Source organism: Formica exsecta, unplaced genomic scaffold, assembly GCF_003651465.1.
Source record: "Formica exsecta isolate Colony F162 unplaced genomic scaffold, ASM365146v1 scaffold207, whole genome shotgun sequence".
Classification (NCBI taxonomy): Eukaryota; Metazoa; Arthropoda; class Insecta; order Hymenoptera; family Formicidae; genus Formica; species Formica exsecta.
This window is the reverse complement of record NW_021849367.1, coordinates 466039-489247: the sequence shown is the minus strand read 5'-3', so window position 1 is coordinate 489247 and position 23209 is coordinate 466039. Positions and strand designations below refer to the sequence as shown.

Below are 23209 nucleotides of genomic sequence, written 5' to 3'. Positions count from 1 at the left end.
TGTCCTGATTGGTCAATTGAGTGCTACTGTACCCAACAGGTAGAATTTTCGAACGCATCCAAATGGCACATCGAAGTCTAGTAGTAGAATAATATTACTCGTCTGTTAAACCATTGCTTTGAATTTGAACATTGTTGACTTAATAGGTTAATGGAAAATAAATAATTCGCAGAATAAAAAAACGGAAAATCAGATTATATAATTAAATTTATATATTGATGAAGACTGCACTACATCAGAGATTAGTGATGGTTGGCGATCGCGATGGGTAAAATATAAATTAATTGTTTATATTGTTTACATTTTTCACATTGCTTACACAATTAAAATAGATTATTTAAATAATTCTCGCAAAATGAATCCTTTTAGTTGTATAAATTCTGTTTTATGATAAATAGCTAAAATTTTTATTTAAACAATTTCTGAGCAGATTCAGTTTTACAAATACAATCAGATTGTCCAATAACTAGATAGATAGATATAATATGTTTAAAATTTATTTCTAGACTAAAAGAATTATTGAGACGTAGATTGGTCGAATGTGGATGGCGAGATCAAGTAAAATTAATCTCGAAAGAGTTGATAAAGGAACATGGTCACGACATCACTTATGATACGCTGCTATCTGCAGTGACAACCAGAGCTCGCACACTAGTACCAGATTCTGTGAAGAAGGAATTGTTACAGAAAATCAAGAATCAGTTGATAGCCCAAGAAGAAAAACTCAAGATTGTGACAGATCGTTAAGAACTTATCCAATTCATTATTAAACTTTGGGCAGTTGTTTATCGGTACAATTATGCTGATATACAGTTGCAAAAGTTGTGATAAATATCTTTCACAAATTACATATATAATTTCTTGACGAAAAACTCATAATGTTTGATGTATTACTATTATTAAGATAAAAAGAAAATAACTACAAGAAACTCAAAAAATGTGATATATGTATTTAAAAGAATTAATTGGTATATATACTTTTAAAGAAATGTAAAAATGGAAATAAAATATTATTTTATACCAAAGTATATATAAAAAACTTGCTATAATTTTACATTAACATATAGACTTGTGAATGAAGAAAATGTATAATAAACTTAGAAATATATATAATTTTATTAATTAATAACATTTGTTACCAACAGACGGCGACACGCGACATAACTTGGAATTTGGTTAGGTCGGTTGGGGTTATTGTTATTCCTTCAGTAGTAATCGCAGTTTGTCGTTGAACTTTACGCCGATTTTTCTGTAGTGTTGGCAAGTTTCAGCCAGTGATAACTGAAAACTGCGATAATTAAGCATAAACAGTGATAGCTGAAAAATGTTGATAAAAGTAAAGGTAATTATGATGGTCCGACAGGTTGTCGGATTTCACTTCGTAAATTACGCCGGTTTGTCATAATATCAATTCTAATCGTGTTTCAGACCCTCACTGGAAAAGAGGCAAGTATCCCGAAATCAAAGGATTTTATAAAATCAAGTGATCGTGGTTGCTGCGTGATCAGTACTCAAAATTATACTAATCTTATTATTGCAAGAGTCACCCACACTTCTTGTTGTGTTGATCAAAGATAAACAATCTGATATCTAAGTTTATTTTCTGAGATCTTTTATTTTGTTATATTTTGAGAAGTTGAAATTTGAAAGTCATACTTTTAATAAATAAACAAATCTCATAAGCTTATATTAGGCATAATTAGAATCTATTATAAAATTTACATCAAAGCATTGATTCATTTAAAGTATCATTGATATTTTTATAAAATATAACAATATAGTTGCATCTTATTTTAATTATTTTTTTCTTAACGGAACTATTTTTAGTAGAAACATCTTGTATGCAAATTCAAGTTCAATAAGTAACTGTGTTAAATGAATATGTATATTTGTAAATAGTAATGACATAATTCTTTTAGATTGAAATAGATATAGAACCTACCGACAAGGTAGAGAGAATTAAAGAAAGAGTGGAAGAGAAGGAAGGAATACCACCACAGCAACAGCGATTAATATTCTCTGGCAAACAGATGTATGTATATTATTAAAATTGTATATATAATATATATGTACGATTTTATAAGTTTTATTATACAAAATCAAATTCCTGTAACTTGCAATTCATAGAAATGTTACAATAGACACAACAATAACGTAACTTCTCTCAAACCCTTTGTCATACATACTTTGCATCTCCTCATAGTATTGATTTACTTACATATGTCAAGAAGTGATGTCCTTCCATTTCCGTTCTTTTAACAACAATATCGATGTTACTCTTGATATATATTTTATACTTGGGCAGGTTTTTAAATGAAATATGTGTGGGTGTAATCTTACCTATTCTAACCAGGCATTTTCTTTTAAATAAAAAAAAGATAAAAAATCATTATTAATTATATAAATTTTTTTGTACATCAAACAAAATTTGATTTACATATAAAATTATTCAGACATAATCAATCAACGACAAATTCAAATAGTATATTGAAAGATTAATGACTATTGTATTTTTGTATTAGGAACGATGAAAAGACCGCGCAAGATTATAAAGTCCAGGGCGGTTCGGTATTACATTTGGTACTTGCATTGAGAGGAGGCTGCAAATACATTCCTCGTTTATAAACGAATATGAGAGGATATTTAATAAATGTGAGATCAATAGGAAGGAAAAACGAAAAACAGCATGTTCATCGCCGGTGTATGCGCACCTGCGCTCAAAGAGGAGTCTATGTTATTCTATATGATAGAATAACTTAGAATCTACGTGTGATCTTTATAATCTAAATAAATATTTAATAAAATATAATTTAATCGTAAAAATATATACATGACAAGTATTTCTATTTTAGAAATTAATTTCTCATGTAACAAAAAATAATAATACACTTATGTGATCTTTGTTACTCTCCCATTATTCTTTAAATTACGCATTATAATCATTTTATCAAATTTGAAATATTGTCATTTTCAAACGGTGACTTATGATTTTAAGCTACAAGAAAGAAGAAAAAACATTAATAATGTTCAAATAGTATATAATCTATTATCAATATTAAGTATACAAAAAACATTACTTATTTTTCTTATTGATATGTTTACCTACTTAATAATTTTGCAGAAAATATAATTCTATAAACAGAGGCGGCGAAACCAAAGTGCTTATTGATGGAATCGCTATCAATTTACCGATACTATACTGGAGGAATATTACGATATATGATGTAACATTACAGCCGTATTTCGTGCGGAAATTGGCGATTTTCAGGTCAATTTCTGTGGTATCTGCTATTATGCGTCGCCCGGCTCCATTTGGTCTTGAAGACGCGCTGGCAAATGTTGCAGTAGACTGCGGAGTTAGACGACTCCTCGTGCTTGGAGGTGATGTGTCGCAGAAGAGCGTGCTGCGTCGTAAATGTAACGCCGCACTTGTCGCAATACGAGGTCGGCGTATGAATGCTTCTGGTCGGTGCCGTCTTCAACGACTCTAGAAATGCAGTCCTCGATTTACCTAAGTGAGCTCTGTGCCTACACGATATTCCGACTATTATCCTTACATTAGATGCAGTACATACCAGTAAATTTGCAATATATTTATATATCTATCTATTATATAGGATTACAATCGAAAAGCAGAGAGTTCTGACGAATAGATGGTGAAATCTTGTTCCTTCGTGAATTTCAAGTGTGAAAACTTTTACTTGAAAGAAATTGTAGATAAAATATCATAATATATTGAAAAAATTGAAAAGCTGTTCCTTCCTCAAAGATGCTAAAATTATACAGAAAAAAAGAGATAAAGATAAATTTCTTTCTTTCAACAAAGACACATCAATGCTACGAAGAGCGACATTAGTTTACACGAGCATTAAATCATTTTTATTAACAAAAAATGTGACAATACATCTCTCATTACCGCATAGGTAGTTAATTTCGCTAGCTTTGTTTCTGAATTATCTCGCTTCATCATTCAATGTCATACATTCCGAAACTTTATTATGCATTTGCAAGTACATTAGTAATTCGTTCTGTTCGCTTTTAAAATAATAATGCAAAGTGTGAAATATATATAATGCAATTTCTACTACCTGCTTGTCATAATGTGATTCCATTAAAGTCCTGGCTGATCATCATTATCTTGTGACTTGTGAATTCACGATGAATTCTTTTGACAAAGGTGAACTGTATAATTTTCGAGAGACATAAAATACGACTAATTGCTCTTACTATAAATTTTAATTATAATAAAACATGATAAATTTTTATATTAATATATATTTAAAATTAAATCATTAAAATAGATAAAACTAACAATAAATGAAGAATGTAAGGGAAAATTTATAATGAAAATAATTTACTACAATTCTTCTAACGATAAGAGCAATTAACTCGGGTGGAGTTCCGAATAGGTGAACCCTCCGATTTTTTTGAAACTACACTATTTTTTGTATTTTTAATGCTGTTCATGAGATGGTTGGACAAATCGATGAATTGTGTTTAAATGATTCTGAGAAAGAAAAGTAAGTACAGAGTTAATATTTTATAAAGTTTCTCGAATTTTGTCTTCATATTTTATATACTCTATAATTTTGTTTTAAAGGCCAAAGAATATATATCATGTTAACAAACAATTTTTTAAGCATTTGTAAGTATTTTTATATATATTTGGTTTGATTGTTAACAGCTGTCTTTAATATATGTGTGTGTTTAACATTGCTAACATTTATTCTTTGTGTATTATTTCTAATATTTATCTAATATTCACATTTAACTTATATTATCTTCATGATGTGTAGATGATATCTAATTTTTTTGATTACATGTTACATAATAACTAATACTCGACATAAAAAAAAAATAAAAAAAAAAAAAAAAAAAAAAAAAAAAAAAAAAATACGCAAGACCCGATCTGAATTCTACAGAATAAGACTGCTTTCTATGATTTTAATAAATATTCAACACATTAAATAAAAATTAATTAGTAATAAATTATAATTATTTTTTCTTCTCATATATATCTAGTCTCTTTACAATTATATAATTTAAAAATTATATCTATCACTTTATAAATAAATAATCTTAATAATAGGATGCTCCATCAACATACCGCCGTTTTTCCCCTGTACACATTTTATTATTAAATTAGTAAAATACAAATAGTCGCAAAATTAATTATTTTCGAGTAAACTGGATCAAAATTTATGTTGTGAAAACTTAAAGTAAAACGAACATTTGCAAGAATATCAACTTCAGATATTCTTTCAATAACAAGAATAACAAGATATTCTATAAACAGAGGCGGCGAAACCAAAGTGCTTATTGATGGAATCGCTATCAATTTACCGATACTATACTGGAGGAATATTACGATATATGATGTAACATTACAGCCGTATTTCGTGCGGAAATTGGCGATTTTCAGGTCAATTTCTGTGGTATCTGCTATTATGCGTCGCCCGGCTCCATTTGGTCTTGAAGACGCGCTGGCAAATGTTGCAGTAGACTGCGGAGTTAGACGACTCCTCGTGCTTGGAGGTGATGTGTCGCAGAAGAGCGTGCTGCGTCGTAAATGTAACGCCGCACTTGTCGCAATACGAGGTCGGCGTATGAATGCTTCTGGTCGGTGCCGTCTTCAACGACTCTAGAAATGCAGTCCTCGATTTACCTAAGTGAGCTCTGTGCCTACACGATATTCCGACTATTATCCTTACATTAGATGCAGTACATACCAGTAAATTTGCAATATATTTATATATCTATCTATTATATAGGATTACAATCGAAAAGCAGAGAGTTCTGACGAATAGATGGTGAAATCTTGTTCCTTCGTGAATTTCAAGTGTGAAAACTTTTACTTGAAAGAAATTGTAGATAAAATATCATAATATATTGAAAAAATTGAAAAGCTGTTCCTTCCTCAAAGATGCTAAAATTATACAGAAAAAAAGAGATAAAGATAAATTTCTTTCTTTCAACAAAGACACATCAATGCTACGAAGAGCGACATTAGTTTACACGAGCATTAAATCATTTTTATTAACAAAAAATGTGACAATACATCTCTCATTACCGCATAGGTAGTTAATTTCGCTAGCTTTGTTTCTGAATTATCTCGCTTCATCATTCAATGTCATACATTCCGAAACTTTATTATGCATTTGCAAGTACATTAGTAATTCGTTCTGTTCGCTTTTAAAATAATAATGCAAAGTGTGAAATATATATAATGCAATTTCTACTACCTGCTTGTCATAATGTGATTCCATTAAAGTCCTGGCTGATCATCATTATCTTGTGACTTGTGAATTCACGATGAATTCTTTTGACAAAGGTGAACTGTATAATTTTCGAGAGACATAAAATACGACTAATTGCTCTTACTATAAATTTTAATTATAATAAAACATGATAAATTTTTATATTAATCATATTTTAAATAATCGTATTTCTTTCCCGCCAACATTGTTCTCTTTGTTTCGCTAATTGATTTATTTTATCTAGTTCACGTTTAATATTTATATGTAACACTATTTTTACAAATTTTATAATCAGTGGCAATTTATAGATTACTGAAATATTTGGGTGGAGTTCCGAATAGGTGAACCCTCTGATTTTTTTGAAACTACACTATTTTTTGTATTTTTTAACGCTGATTACAAATGTGATAATGAAAATTTGCGACAAGGTCATTTTCAAGGTCAAAACTCAAAAAAACTGAAAAAATATAACTTTTTAGACATTATTTCAATAAATATTGATGTAACAAAAAAATGTTTCAAATAAAGGTTGCAGTTCTTAAAAAAATACATTATTTATGTTCTATAAATTTTTTGCGTGAAACTGAAAGTTTTCGAGAAAATCGATGTTAAAGACTAAAAACGGCGGGTGAAGTTCCGAACAGTGCTCACCTCTGATTTTTTTTGAAACTCAGTATTCTTACGTATTTTGATGCACTGATTACGAATATCATAATGAAAATTGGTGCATCTCTTATTTTCATAGTGAAAATCATGAAAAACCCATAACAATTTTAGATCTTACAGAGAAAAACATTTTATGTCCTATTAATTTTTACCGTACGATAGTTTTCAACAAAAACGATGGAATCTAAATCTTATATCTGTTCTCCCATCTAAGCATGTACTTTGCAGTACATATACGATTCCACATGGGTTTACAACTTTCCACGCAGAGCGAGGTTCCACGCAAACCTATTTGTCTAGTTTTTCGGAACTTCACCCGCCGTTTTTAGTCTTTAATATCGATTTTCTCGAAAACTTTCAGTTTCACGCAAAAAATTTATAGAACATAAATAATGTATTTTTTTAAGAACTGCAACCTTTATTTGAAACATTTTTTTGTTACATCAATATTTATTAAAATAATGTCTAAAAAGTTATATTTTTTCAGTTTTTTTGTTTTGACCTTGAAAATGACCTTGTCGCAAATTTTCATTATCACATTTGTAATCAGCGTTAAAAAATACAAAAAATAGTGTAGTTTCAAAAAAATCGGAGGGTTCACCTATTCGGAACTTTATCCATTAACTCTCACATTGGAAATAAAATACAATATAACGCTAATTATAAAATACCAATTTTCGAATACACAAATATCCATCAGAAATTCTTTTATTTACATTACTGCGATAACATCTGAAAGCGTATAGTCTTACACGACCTTTAATTAAGTTACAAGCTCACAATTACGATACCGAACGTAACACGTACCTGAACAAAGAACGCAATGTTTCATGCTACCGACAATGGTGTCTCATGATATTTATAGTTAATTTCTAAACCCACTACATATATCCGCTGTCTTCTTCCTACAGAGGATTAACCCATTCGAGCCAAAAGACGGATGACTAATTCGTTATTACTCGTTTGAACAGTATGGTAGTTTCTTTTAAACAGGGATTTCGAAATGGTACCTTTAGGGTAAAATTACGTCTTGAAGAGTTAAACAGCATTTTTGTAGAGCAGCTTCCTCGATTTTTCGCAAAATACAGAATGTGGAAGCAAATTCTGCCAATAAATTTCTAGAATCGATAAAGACAATTGGAAAACAATTTTCCTGAAAATGTCAAGCGCAAAGTTTTTGTCCAATCATCAAAATTTAATTATATATATATATATATATAAATTTTTAATGTATGATTTATATATAATTAAAAATTATATTAGATACTTCGCGAAATCTCGGATGGATCGATTTCAAGAATTCCGCGATGAAAAATTGATAATTTTAATTTTCCTTAAAAAATTCTTTGCCTCCATGTCTTTATCACTCCTAGAAATTTACAAGTAAAATTTTGCATTTGCCGTATAATAAGTTTATCCACGTCTATATATTCTTTGTCAGTACTAAATTCTGTTACATCTCTCTTTCTAAGATACTATAATTAGTCTCTTTCTAAGATACTACTACCTGAATCTTTGCATGAAAACTTTAACGTCAAACACGTCTATTCAGACAGAACCATGTTTCGTATATTTCTTGTAAGAACAAAGATTTCCTCCTTCCATTTCGTTGCAATTCGCAACTCATATCTCACGTTCTACGTCCGAGCAATTTTATTTTTATCGATCTTATTTTTATCTCCGTTTATCCTCGTTTTATCGTATCAAGACTATGACACTTTTCCGCTTCAGGATTTTCTGTCGAGATTCATTCGTCTTGATTCTTTATGTATTTCATATCTTTCTCGTGCATCCAGTCTGCACAATTTCTTACTTTTGAAACACACATCGCGATTTATCTGTTGCAGAGATGCTTAAACTTTGTTGCGAAGTCTTTTCATTTCTAAAAAGATATGTTTCGAACGTATTTGTGTGTATTTTAATTTTTCTTTTATTATCCTATATTTTTTTCTCTTTTACTGCTGTAAGGATAGAATATTGCTCTGTGACACGAGAAGCATAGCTTATAGAGAGCGCAGCTCTCTCTTCTGCATATAAAAAATTAATATTTTCCTATATGATTTCATTGCAAAGGAAAAATAAAATGAAACCATTAGTGCAACATTTCTTAATAGAATTAAAATTAATTTCGCAAAGTTTGAGAATCCCTGATACATTCACGGCGGTGACATTATATTAACCCATTAAGCGCCAACCATTATCGCGGAAATTACAACATCGTTTTATCTGTATTGTTTGCTCTAAACCCTTCTCATCTCGGATGAACTCGGATTTGGCTGATCATTTAATTGAATTGCAGGAGCTAGTAAAAAAATATGTAATACACAGACAAGTAGAAAATTATCGCGCAAGAAATATTATCTTTATACGAGAAAATTTTTCTAAATTCGCGCAAAAATTAGTCCTGTTTTTATACGCTTATTCTATTGACAAACAGACTGGGCGGTCACTTTAATTACAATATTTCCAACGATTAATAATCTGCCTGGACATATTACAATACAATTCTTGACAATTCGTTCAGACAATTCGTTACGTGATTCAGGACATTTTTCATCGTCTTACAATTCAAAGGTTCCAGTCTTTCGCTGTATTTTCGCGGCGTTGGCATTTATTCGCATGTAAAAGTAGCACCGATAGCTGCTGGATAAGTCTATATTTTTCTCGGGCATCGGTTTTGCAATCCCTAAAGGTATCAGATAAAAACGTTAAAAACGCGATATTAACTGCATCTAAATGGCATTTAATGAGTTAAAATGAGGCATTCGTTCTATAGACGCGCGGTAGCGCACATTCTCGTGCTATCAACAACTATAATTACGATAATTACGATCACTTACGCCTACGAGTAAATAGTCAGGTGCGCAAAGTGCGATGATGTCACTCTTGAAAATGAAACGAAATGCGGACGTACGCACGTATGCGTCGTATACATACTCGCGATTATTGTACTACTTGTTGCATAACACTCTTGAATGCGCTCGCTAAAATAAGGTATCCCCGCTTGCGAAATCGCTCCCGTGTGTATGTGTAGATTACTTATTTAATAACAACGATAACGGTAACGGTGACGTCTTATATTCAGATCTGTCTTTGGATACATATGACACAGCTCGCAAACGGTCGAAATCAGCGTTTCCCTAACGTTAAATTATATATTAATCTCTTATTGTTAGATATATTATGTGTAGAATTATATCATATTAAAAAAGTAGAATCTCGCTTAAAAATAAATAAATATTTCGCAATTTTTAATATTGTGAATATTTCCTACATATTACGTTGAATAATTAAAATATAAACTTATAATACGGATTCTACATCGTTTATATAATGAAAATAAGTAACAAATAAATTACAATTTAAATTAAAAATTTAAAACTGCAATGAAAAAATCATAATAGATAATATATAGCGAGTTTGATAAATATTGGTTTTTAAATCTATATCCTCAACACTTAATTTGTTTTTGCTTAAGCATAAGATTGAAATATAAGACTCTTCATGGTACTGAGAAACACTGCTTTCGCACTTTCATACAGAGACAATGTTTACACGAGGCCGGTAACAAAATTAACGGCTACTTTCCGGATGCTCTGCATCGCTAGATATATTCTCGTCTATGGTAAATATCTGAAGAAGTCAATGCGTAAAATGTAAAACCAGGTATTTGTGTGTAAGGCACTGTCTATGCGCTGTCTCGACAGCTGAAGCTGAGACTCAACGTACACTTAAAAGTTTCATTATCGAGAGCTACACTATCTCGTTCAATGCTATCCTGTCAGAAAACCTTGTCTTTACAATCGTTCATTTTTTTATTTTTAATTATAGAGAAGGTGATCTTGCTTTGCGTAAATTACGCAAAATTAGGATTAATAGAATGACGGAATCGATCAGGATAATGCGAAAGACCGCGTCGTCGATCGAATAAAATTTTCTAAGCGTACACCGAGTCCAAGAATCGTTCGTAAAGAAATTCGGCACATGGCACAGGTAAACGTGTAAACAGAGTCCGTGTAACGTGTCAGGGGTTGTGGCTGCGGAGCGAGGATTACAACGTTGCGGAGCGATGTCCTGCGAGGACATAGCGGCCGCAAGAGAGAGAGAGAGAGAGAGAGAGCTCCCGGGTGTATCGAGGAGTATCAAAAAATAACTTTGATTTGTTATAGATTCCTGTGTGAACTAGCGATAGAGATCTGGATAATCTAATGTCTCGTACAATAATGACTAGAATCCTTTAAGATCGCCGATTCATTAAACCGGAGGAGAGGCGACTCCACAGCTAGCCAGGCTCTACGTGAAAATACAAGACTTCGCTGTATCAAAGGGATCCTTTTCTGCGCGAGAAATTTTTTTCTTTTTACGCGGGTTTTTTTTTAGCATTAAAATCCTCAGAGAAGCATTTTTGATCCTTTTATATACTAGAATCTTCCATGTATGAGGATTCCACTGCCACTGTGCTTTTGCATAGCAACATTATGTGCCTGATCCTTCCACATACAAGGTACCTCTTTACTTTCACGGCGGTGACATTATATTAACCCATTAAGCGCCAACCATTATCGCGGAAATTACAACATCGTTTTATCTGTATTGTTTGCTCTAAACCCTTCTCATCTCGGATGAACTCGGATTTGGCTGATCATTTAATTGAATTGCAGGAGCTAGTAAAAAAATATGTAATACACAGACAAGTAGAAAATTATCGCGCAAGAAATATTATCTTTATACGAGAAAATTTTTCTAAATTCGCGCAAAAATTAGTCCTGTTTTTATACGCTTATTCTATTGACAAACAGACTGGGCGGTCACTTTAATTACAATATTTCCAACGATTAATAATCTGCCTGGACATATTACAATACAATTCTTGACAATTCGTTCAGACAATTCGTTACGTGATTCAGGACATTTTTCATCGTCTTACAATTCAAAGGTTCCAGTCTTTCGCTGTATTTTCGCGGCGTTGGCATTTATTCGCATGTAAAAGTAGCACCGATAGCTGCTGGATAAGTCTATATTTTTCTCGGGCATCGGTTTTGCAATCCCTAAAGGTATCAGATAAAAACGTTAAAAACGCGATATTAACTGCATCTAAATGGCATTTAATGAGTTAAAATGAGGCATTCGTTCTATAGACGCGCGGTAGCGCACATTCTCGTGCTATCAACAACTATAATTACGATAATTACGATCACTTACGCCTACGAGTAAATAGTCAGGTGCGCAAAGTGCGATGATGTCACTCTTGAAAATGAAACGAAATGCGGACGTACGCACGTATGCGTCGTATACATACTCGCGATTATTGTACTACTTGTTGCATAACACTCTTGAATGCGCTCGCTAAAATAAGGTATCCCCGCTTGCGAAATCGCTCCCGTGTGTATGTGTAGATTACTTATTTAATAACAACGATAACGGTAACGGTGACGTCTTATATTCAGATCTGTCTTTGGATACATATGACACAGCTCGCAAACGGTCGAAATCAGCGTTTCCCTAACGTTAAATTATATATTAATCTCTTATTGTTAGATATATTATATGTAGAATTATATCATATTAAAAAAGTAGAATCTCGCTTAAAAATAAATAAATATTTCGCAATTTTTAATATTGTGAATATTTCCTACATATTACGTTGAATAATTAAAATATAAACTTATAATACGGATTCTACATCGTTTATATAATGAAAATAAGTAACAAATAAATTACAATTTAAATTAAAAATTTAAAACTGCAATGAAAAAATCATAATAGATAATATATAGCGAGTTTGATAAATATTGGTTTTTAAATCTATATCCTCAACACTTAATTTGTTTTTGCTTAAGCATAAGATTGAAATATAAGACTCTTCATGGTACTGAGAAACACTGCTTTCGCACTTTTATACAGAGACAATGTTTACACGAGGCCGGTAACAAAATTAACGGCTACTTTCCGGATGCTCTGCATCGCTAGATATATTCTCGTCTATGGTAAATATCTGAAGAAGTCAATGCGTAAAATGTAAAACCAGGTATTTGTGTGTAAGGCACTGTCTATGCGCTGTCTCGACAGCTGAAGCTGAGACTCGACGTACACTTAAAAGTTTCATTATCGAGAGCTACACTATCTCGTTCAATGCTATCCTGTCAGAAAACCTTGTCTTTACAATCGTTCTTTTTTTTATTTTTAATTATAGAGAAGGTGATCTTTTGCTTTGCGTAAATTACGCAAAATTAGGATTAATAGAATGACGGAATCGATCAGGATAATGCGAAAGACCGCGTCGTCGATCGAATAAAATTTTCTAAGCGTACACCGAGTCCAAGAATCGTTCGTAAAGAAATTCGGCACATGGCACAGGTAAACGTGTAAACAGAGTCCGTGTAACGTGTCAGGGGTTGTGGCTGCGGAGCGAGGATTACAACGTTGCGGAGCGATGTCCTGCGAGGACATAGCGGCCGCAAGAGAGAGAGAGAGAGAGAGAGAGCTCCCGGGTGTATCGAGGAGTATCAAAAAATAACTTTGATTTGTTATAGATTCCTGTGTGAACTAGCGATAGAGATCTGGATAATCTAATGTCTCGTACAATAATGACTAGAATCCTTTAAGATCGCCGATTCATTAAACCGGAGGAGAGGCGACTCCACAGCTAGCCAGGCTCTACGTGAAAATACAAGACTTCGCTGTATCAAAGGGATCCTTTTCTGCGCGAGAAATTTTTTTCTTTTTACGCGGGTTTTTTTTTAGCATTAAAATCCTCAGAGAAGCATTTTTGATCCTTTTATATACTAGAATCTTCCATGTATGAGGATTCCACTGCCACTGTGCTTTTGCATAGCAACATTATGTGCCTGATCCTTCCACATACAAGGTACCTCTTTAGTCGCATTTTGCGCTCGAGGGAAGATCCTGTAAAATGTGCGAGATCCTGATCGAGGCCTCGCGATAGAGCCACCTCCGTTCATCGGTGACGTATACAACACTCACAATCAGATCCTTAAACACGTATCACTTAATTCACGCCTTTTAACATGCCTAAAGCGTAATTCGCTAATATAACACAATCGCTAACTGCGTTAACTGCACACTTAGCGAAGATAAATACACGCGTACGTGGCAAAGCTAGACATCAATTTTCTTGCGGAAACGCATCTAAACGGACCGCATGCTGATAATTATATCGAGTCAAAAAAATTTATTTATAAAAAAAAAAAAAAAAAAAAAAAAAAAAAAAAAAAAAAAAACACGAACCGTCAACTCCATCCCGATCATTTCTCTCGCAAAATCAAAACATCAAAGCGCGACTATTCACTATCTCTCAGCAAATCAGTAATACAGAGTGTATCTGAAATATACAGCAATATAAACTCCATGTTCTGCGAAAACGAAGAAGTTTCTTCATGCGAATATTGCCGCCTATGTCAAATACATTCTATTTAATTTCACCACGGCGAGTGAGCGGAATCGATGAACTTTAAATTAAATCGAATTATAAATACAAGAGAATCGCTCGCTAAATTATTTTTACTCGCTCCTCGAACAGATCTATCGCCAAAAAGTATTTATCTTAATATATCATTCTCGTATCTATTTTAGGACATGAATTTTTAATTTCGATTCGATTCGCTCTCCGATTTCATTCACCCACCGCTTTTATACTCGTTAAATGTAACGAATCTGCAAATCGCCGACGATTCTACGGATCTCAACGCGTCATCTAAATGCGTCAGCAACAAAGATGTATAATATGTATATATATATTATGATTATATAAATATTTAATACTCCAGAATAGAAATCTATCGTATTAGCCAGACTTAGAGATCTTTGAATAAATTAAAATATGCATGTTTTTAGATAATCACATCGTTACTCTTATTGAACCAGTCCGCTCGCGTAACAACAATTGAGTTCCGGTTGAGAACAATGTAAAATTATATACGTAAAAAAAATGCTTTATAACATACTTTTTATTTGTTCGGGAAGAAAAAGATGAGATGCAATTGTGTTTATTCCGTCGAGTCTGACAATAAGCTTCCTTTTCTACTTCTTGAGAAATAACACGGTTTAGCAACAGTAATGATAGCACAAAAAAAAAAAAAGAAAAAAAAAATCAACGATGTCTCGATTAATGTATTTCTTGGAGAGAACGTATTCTCTGAAGTTCAATATACACGCATCAATTATCATCGAGAGAAAACTAGTAAGAAAAAGGGCGTATAAGTTTTTTACTCGCGAGAGCCTCGTCTTACATCCCTTCATCGAAAAATGGCAAATGGCTTGGACGATCGTCATCTTAACACTATTGTCAAATACCTGGAACTTATAATGCTCTTCTCGAAGCATTAATTAATTCAAAACATATCAGTTTGAAATTGATTAAAAAAAAAAATATAGGTACCTATGCTACTTTTTAGACAGACAAATTAATATCTTTAATTTCAAATTAGAAAATGCGGATATATCTCTTATGAAGCAAAATTTAAATCCTTTAGATTCAAGTTATTCGCGCAAGATTATAAAAAAAACATGGAAGAGAAATTCGAACGCGTAGTATTAAGGTGACGAGGGGCACCGCCGCGATCGACAACAGCGAGCTCTCGCATATAGCAAACGCAAATATCGCGGGGCCAATACGGCGTTCAATAATCTCCACGACGATCGATATCTATTATCTCGATAGAGAGTGTGTGCGCGATGCGCGTTCTATCTACGAGTCCAATTCGCTTTTCGGGCTGCGCTGCCTGTGGATCGTTTTTTGCCAGGGTATTTGGTGTTTCAGACGCATGTGACGCCGCAGGTCGGTTCTACGACTGAGAGTGGTGTGGCAGACGATGCAGGTAGTCTGGTTGCGATGCACTTCGAGGTGCTGGGTCAGCGAGGCAAGGTGCCTGTAAACGTTTCCGCAGAGCCGGCACGGAAAACGCCCCGGGCCTTGCATCACCACCTGACCAGTTGTATCGCCAACGTGCTTCCGATTGCGTCCCACCCCCCCTGCAACACATTAACACAGCCACGTGACCCGCCGATTCCTCATCATCAATTATCAACGGAATCACAGTCAGGGAGGGTGGACATACAGGTGTGAAGGATGGGAGAACAGGAAGGGTAAACGGAAATACGAGGGAAGGTTGGGAGGAGGGAGACACGGTGGTGACGCGTTAACACAGGCCATTCATTGCGAGGGGATCGTCAGTCGATTACTGGTGAGACTCTGGTGACGAATTGTGTAAAGATCTCGAAGCGCGAATTTCAACCCTTTATCACGCAACTCTAGATGGTAAATCTGATAAGCCACCACTATCATAAAATTCATCGTAGCACTGAATCATTTCTAAAATTTAATTGTTACTCAATTTGCAAAGTTATTATAAAATTTATCACACGAAAAGATCGCCAATCATGTTTAGCGATCACGTAAGAGTGTTTCCAACTTATTTCGCTACCCCTGTCGTTAAATAGAGCCACGCATAAATATTTTTATTGTGCTCTTTCCAACTTGCTGGCCTCGTGGGAAATCGGGTAAAATTATCCACGCAGGTAAAGGGTTAAGATCGCGCGATCTGCTCCAATGTGTCGAGGAACGCGCGTTTAATCGTCCACATATGATCCATATTCGATGTGGGGGGTCAACGTGCACTGTATTAGCCGATGTGTTAGCAGGCGCCGGGTAGGACGCCCCCGAAAGAGCACGCGATCGACTGATGATCCTCCTCGAAGTGTTTGCGTATGTGTAAATTACTCTCCTCGATCGGCTCTCATTGAGCTTAATTAATACTGCCGATCAAATTAGCGACGGATTCAGTCACTATATACAGTACAACAGTTAGACCGTCATGCATGATATCGCATCTTTCATCAATTTTTACGACTCTTATCCTTGAAAGCAGTTTTGGGTAGATTATTTCTATGATTATTTTCGTGTAATTGATTAACATAAAGTAATTATAATTAAAGCAATTATGAATCAGTAATCATAAAATTGAATCATTTGAAAAAGATTACTCTCTAATAAAATTTAGCAAATTTATCGAAATTAGATGAATTATCAAGTTTTTATATGATACAATTAATCTAAAATTTTTAATTTTTAATTTTTGTATCAAAGAAAAATATACACATATGTTCTTTGATTAATAATTTTAACATTATTTTCTTAATTTATTAGTCATGATTACTCAACATCATAATCACTAATCATTAATTTAATTATTCAGTAATAATTAATAATTATGTATTTTCTGCCCAATTCTGCTTAAAACATACACGTCACAAGTGCACCAATATCGCCTAAAACATATTACAGTTAACATTATAATACATATCGCAGATATACATCGTAACAAAATACGATTATATAGTTACATCGTGAGGACAATGAAATCGACATGATTGTTATGCCAATGCGTTATTTAAATAAAGCGCCGGCATAAATTCACATGTAAGTAATTGCACTCGCTTCAATTTACAGTATTTGTAGCGGATTAGGTGGATTAGGAGATATCGCGAAGTGCAAATGCTGCAATCTGTCTAATTGATTGTGTCACGTTCTTCGACACAAGTGTGTGTTGCGTGAATGAAAGCGCAAAGCGGTCCATTCGGTCATCATTATTATTTCGCGCAATTTGTGCAATTTGTGCTCGGTAAAGAAAAATAAATAAAATTAACAGGATGACTCGAGCGATGAACCGAATGTCACAAGCCGGATGATATTCTCGAGAAGGAAAGAGGAGAGAGTCTTATTTATGTGAATCGATATTTTTTTCCAACTTTATTCACACATATGTCCACTTACATTATTAGCCTGCATAAGCCAAACATAGGATTACGTAATGATATATTATATATATATATATATATTTTTTTTTTTTTTTTATACTTTATGTATACATATATATGTCTCATCTCTTTCTTCTTTTATAAATAATCAACTAAGGGAATATCAATTCATTTAGAGTAATATTAATTGGCGATCTTGTACTTATTTCGCATTCGTGGCTTTTGAGGAATGTGCACATTCGCTTTCTCTTTCGTAATAAAATAATGTTTCGTGTTCGTGTATGTGTATGTGACTAAACACCGTCATTCAATTAATTTAATTACACTTATGCGCGCATCATATGTGTATGCGTATGTTTGTATATAAGAATGTAAATAAAACGCGAATATATATTATATATACACACGTGTATATATATAAATCTTATAGCTCCTCGAAACAAGTGATATCGAAGGATAACTTAAATAAAAGAAGATTTTTACGTAAAAAAACATAAATTAATAACATCCCAAGTTTGTGCTTCATGTATATGACGTATTAATCTTCTATTAATCGAATAATATAAAACAAATTATGCAATCAATGACAAACTGGTTTAATTAAATCTCATTGCAATTCACTCTATATATTGCAGTAAATTATAAATTATAAATTTCAACACGATATATTTGGATGAAAATTTATTTTTTTAAATTTTCTATCTTTTTTTCTTTATTATTTATTTTTGGTGGCAATAAATTACGATAAAAAGTTTTAAATGTAAAAAAATTTTCAAATTATGGGTACACGTTTTTTTTCAATAAAATATTTGTTAAAGGAAAATAATTTTAAATTATTTTCAGAATCTATAGCTGAAAAGTAATTCGATACATCTGGAAATATTCTGTATAGTTGTGTGTGCGTATGTGTAAGTAAAATTTTCTAAACCAGCTTAGACAATTACAAAATATGAAGTCTATCCCGTTCATCTCATTGCACCAAATCGTAAAAAAAAAAAAAATGCTCCGAAAAGAAAAAAGTTCATCCACAAGCAATTGAACTAGATGTAATTGCACTAAGTTACGCCCTAGTTCGTAAACTAGCGTCGATTTGTACATTCCCACTTCATTTGGCGATATACATATACTCACGACTCTAATACATCGACAAACATCATTCCCGAAAAAGAGATCATTATGCAGGTAGGTATAATCGTTTTAAAACGGAAAATATAGCCTCTTTATGGAAAAATCACTTATACTTGTCGATAGTCACTTTGCGGACGTATATTGCATCATATTCTATTAAATTTCGCTTCTAGAGAATAGTATAAAATTATATTGATTGCTGCAAGTGTGTACAAGTTCATAAGTATAATTTATTTTTTATTTGTGTAATTAGTTTGATAATTTATATAATTTTAATAATAGCCCTCTCTTTTTATAAAAATTGCATTATATATTTTTTTATAAAAATAAAAAAAATAGAAACATTTATTTCTTTTTCAAATAATTTTAAGTCTTTTAACTTATTCACGAACTTATGGGCTTATTGTAATATTTAAATAAATAAATTATACTATCATTGAACATAGCTACATACATTCTTTTATCGCGTAAAAATTGCAAAGATACGCAGGCGTGACTATCGACAATTCTATAATGACGAAGCGAAATGTATCCATTGCACCGTTCGTTGTATAATATCGCGAAACCGGAACTGATAAAAAAAAAATAAAACAAACAATAACGATAACAAAATAACCAAACGAAATACAATATGATATTAACATTCGCGGGATAAAACTAAAATCAAATTAATGTACTATATATATCGTTTACTATATGTATACATGTATAATGAAATTAGTGTACTATATATATTAGATATTTTTGGCAAGTCTCTGAGTCCTTAAAAACTAGCGCACGTGTGAGTATGCGTAATATCATAAAGATTTGCGATCCAGGACCAAGAAAAGATCCTAAAAAAAAACATTTAAACGCGTCGATTTCAGCGAGATACTCAGCCAATCGTCAAGACATCATAAAACACGAATTTCGATACGTTGACACGTTCAATTAAAAAATAATGGCACAGAACGAATATATCGAATGCTATCTCGGCACGTTATTCACATCGACCATGATAAAAATTCACTTGTATATATAAGTATATATTATTGTTTAATATAATATATATTTTATAAGTAAAACGTGTAATAAAGAGATAAAGAGAGAAAATATTATATAATAAAAAAATTCATTAAGTAAATATGTATATATAGTACGTATATATATGTATCAAAGTAATAATGTCAAAATTAATACGAGCCGTTAGATATACATATATTACGTATACTATACATTTTATATATATAGTTATATGTATTTTATGTGCTTATACAATACATTTTTCATCGTATTTAGTTTGCTCTCGATAATGAGTTGCTCCGGTGAACGACCAAATACGACTAAATGAAATTCAGACCTTCTTATACAGTACCACTCTTATTCAACCAACTTTGAGTTATAAACAAATCATGTTTACGTTACGAGCCATTAATACGGAAAGCAACCCGCTACAAAGAACTATGTAAATACTATAAAAACAATTGTACTGTGTATATATTCTCTCTCTCTCTCTGTTTATGGCACGCATATCAGCGTCTAGCTCTTTGATTTATTTATTACTCGCATTATTACTCAGTTTCTTTTCCTAAGAAAACAAGCAAAAATTTACTATTTGTACTTATTTTTATATATATCTTTTTGCTTTTGTTACTTTAATTAAATTTATCGATAATTTTTCCGTTTAATTTCTACAAAAAGACATTTTTTCAAAATTTAAATTAAATTAAATTTAATTTAATTTAAATTTAAGAAATTTTATCATGATCGCGTAAATCATGAGTCCTTAGCGATCGATCATTCAAATCGATGATCTGAATAGAACCAATCGCTGAAACGTATCGATTGCACGAAAAAAATGCACATTCCTCCTTACGCTATTAAGTACTGAACTCAAATTTGACTAGATAAAATAAATCATTTCTGTTCTCCCTTCGCATCTTTGGTTACAAAAATGTGTTTGCATATATGCGTATATTTGTGTGTGTGTGTGTGTGTGTGTGTGTGTGTGTAAATATCGTGTTTCTTCTCATGTGCATTATACACATATAGATACATATACATACACATATATGTATGTGTACAAATGACTAGGGTGTGAAATTTAAGACAGGCATAATATAGGTTCCTCGTCGACGACTAGAGTAGAATAGGCCCAACGTTTGATAACACATTATTAATGTTACAATAAATAATCGTATAATGCTATCATTTTCGTAATTATATTCTTCTTCGAAAAATATACGATTCGATTGTACCACATAAAGATTAAATTCGAGAAACGCGGAAAAAGTGAGCTGCTCATTAAAATTAATTTAATAAATATAATATTCGATGTGTATGAGCGAGCAGATATTTATTTTATTATAATTGCAATTAGTATAATTATAAATTATCCGTAAATAATTATTATCAGACTCGTTGCTCCAGAAACAAGAACGAAAATTTTAACTTTTTATAGGAAACTGTTGCACAAAAAATCAGTTTTTTTTTTCATGTAATAATGATTCTGATGTATATAAATTGCATCTATGTTTGTTAAATATTAACCAAAAAAGTAAAAATAATATATAAAATATAGAAATTCTATTCACACAATCTATCTTTTCTTTCTGTCTCCTTCGTCTCCTCTTTTTTCCGTTGTCTGACTTATTCGCGAGAGTTCTACTGCGACAAGTTATGCAAGTATATCTTTCTTATTACTATTTCATTCAATCGTAATTATTTTTCTGCAATCGTCTGATCGATTATAACTATAATTATTACCGCTCATTATTAAACTGAATCTCGAGCGAGCCATAAAAATTGATTTCATTAAAGTTTAAAAGTACACGTCAAAACATGATATTTTATCACATATTTTAACACATTAATTATATAAGTTATATAAATATATATTATATATAAATATATATACATGTATATATTATATATAAATTAAATTATATATATATATATATATAAATTATAAACGATTAATTTTGCAAAAGTCTCTCAATTTATATAAACTAATCTTTTTTAATTATTAAATAAAGCAATTTTAATATTCTGATATTTCAAAAGAATTCATTATTTGTAATAAAAAATATATTATGTATATCTTCTTTTAATCTTTAGTTTTTATTCGATAAATATCGAATAATTATTTATTTTCGTTCGTTTCCAAATCCAACGAATTACCGATCTCTCTTCGAAAGAATATTGACGAACGCAACGATCAATGGAACCAAGATATTTAGAGATAAAATATAGCACATTTAAAAAATAATACGCGATCAATTAACCGACTGTAAAAAAGTCGGATAACGATAAGGATCGTCGGTCTATCCTCCCTTGCGTCGACGGGATTCTTTCTTTGGTAGGGCATCTTCGCACTAAGGAATAGGACTAGAGGTGATTCTTTCCACGCTGCTCTCCCTAATGCGTATCGTGGTATAGGTCGCGTTCGCGTCGATGCTCGACGGACTGCCGGCGTTCTGCTGAGCGATCGCCTGGGCGGTCGACGACACGGAGATCGGCGCCGGCGTCTCGAGGCCGCCTGCCGAGGTCAACCCCGCGGCCGCCGCCGCGGCCGTCGTCGTCGTCCCGACGCCGCCGTGCCAGCCGTGGCGGTTCTTCAAGTGGCGCTTCATGTGCGTGGTGCGGCTGAGCACTTTGTGGCACACCGGGCACTGGGTTGTACCCTTGTGCATATTCATGTGTTTATACATCGAGTCCCGATTCCAAAACGATTTACCGCAGAGTTTGCACGAGTGCGACGGATGTTCGATGACCACCGTGTGTGAATCTAAATCAGACACAAACGTTCATGCTACGTCGTGGCCGAGCATCGCGGGCCCGGGTACCGGATACGCGCGAGCCGGACCCCTCCGCCTTTCGCTCTCTCGGAGGGCCCTGGATTTTCTGTCCGCGCTGTCGATTATTATTGATTTTTGTACTCGAGTATTCTCTTACGATTCGCAAACGTGACATTTCTCGTTTTGCATTTAAATTCCATGCGGCTAATAAAACTTTATATGTTAAAAGGATCCTACTTATAAACAAGTATTAAATGCAAATAATTTTTTTATCTGTACATTTGGTAGATATATAAGATATATATTTACCGAGATTAATTAAAACGGAAACGAATTTTTCTCGCAGCACTTTATCAATTTTACACTCTTTTCCGTTTTATTTTAAATCCATCGATTAAAAATTCAATTGTGACGCTGCGAGTACAAAGGTATCTTCGACAATTAAAGAAAGAATAGAAGAAACATTGAGACAAATCGCATATCAGTAGCAAGCTATCCGTACACTCGGAAAAATTTCGCGTCTCACTTTCGTTTCTCTATCTACTTTTCCACTCGCTCACTCGGTTCTCTCGGAAGAGAATAACAGCAATAGCAATGACAAAAAAA

At 32.8% G+C, this 23209-nt stretch overlaps 3 protein-coding genes across 5 annotated transcripts in view; 2 read left to right on the top strand and 1 right to left on the bottom strand.

Moving 5' to 3' along the window:
• Positions 1–32: 32 nt before the first annotated feature.
• Positions 33–947, top strand: LOC115234780 (transcription and mRNA export factor ENY2). Its single transcript, XM_029806108.1, has 2 exons — positions 33–268; positions 507–947. Exons 1-2 carry the CDS (start codon positions 219–221, stop codon positions 745–747), a joined length of 291 nt encoding a protein of 96 aa, XP_029661968.1. The 5' UTR covers positions 33–218; the 3' UTR covers positions 748–947.
• A 187-nt stretch (positions 948–1134) lies between these two features.
• LOC115234781 (NEDD8) lies at positions 1135–2925 on the top strand. Its single transcript, XM_029806109.1, has 4 exons — positions 1135–1342; positions 1429–1446; positions 1920–2032; positions 2523–2925. Exons 1-4 carry the CDS (start codon positions 1325–1327, stop codon positions 2623–2625), a joined length of 252 nt encoding a protein of 83 aa, XP_029661969.1. The 5' UTR covers positions 1135–1324; the 3' UTR covers positions 2626–2925.
• A 1944-nt stretch (positions 2926–4869) lies between these two features.
• Positions 4870–23209, bottom strand: part of LOC115234779 (broad-complex core protein-like) — a 38449-nt gene continuing 20109 nt past the window's right edge. The window contains exon 6 of one of the 3 annotated variants that reach the window (XM_029806106.1): positions 4870–5641. In XM_029806106.1, coding sequence (XP_029661966.1) covers positions 5424–5641 — 218 coding nt within the window. In that variant the 3' untranslated portion in view covers positions 4870–5423. Of the gene's footprint in view, positions 5642–14149; positions 15915–21908; positions 22594–23209 lie in introns of those variants that run through there. The other 2 variants (XM_029806104.1, XM_029806101.1) reach the window with 2 other exon arrangements.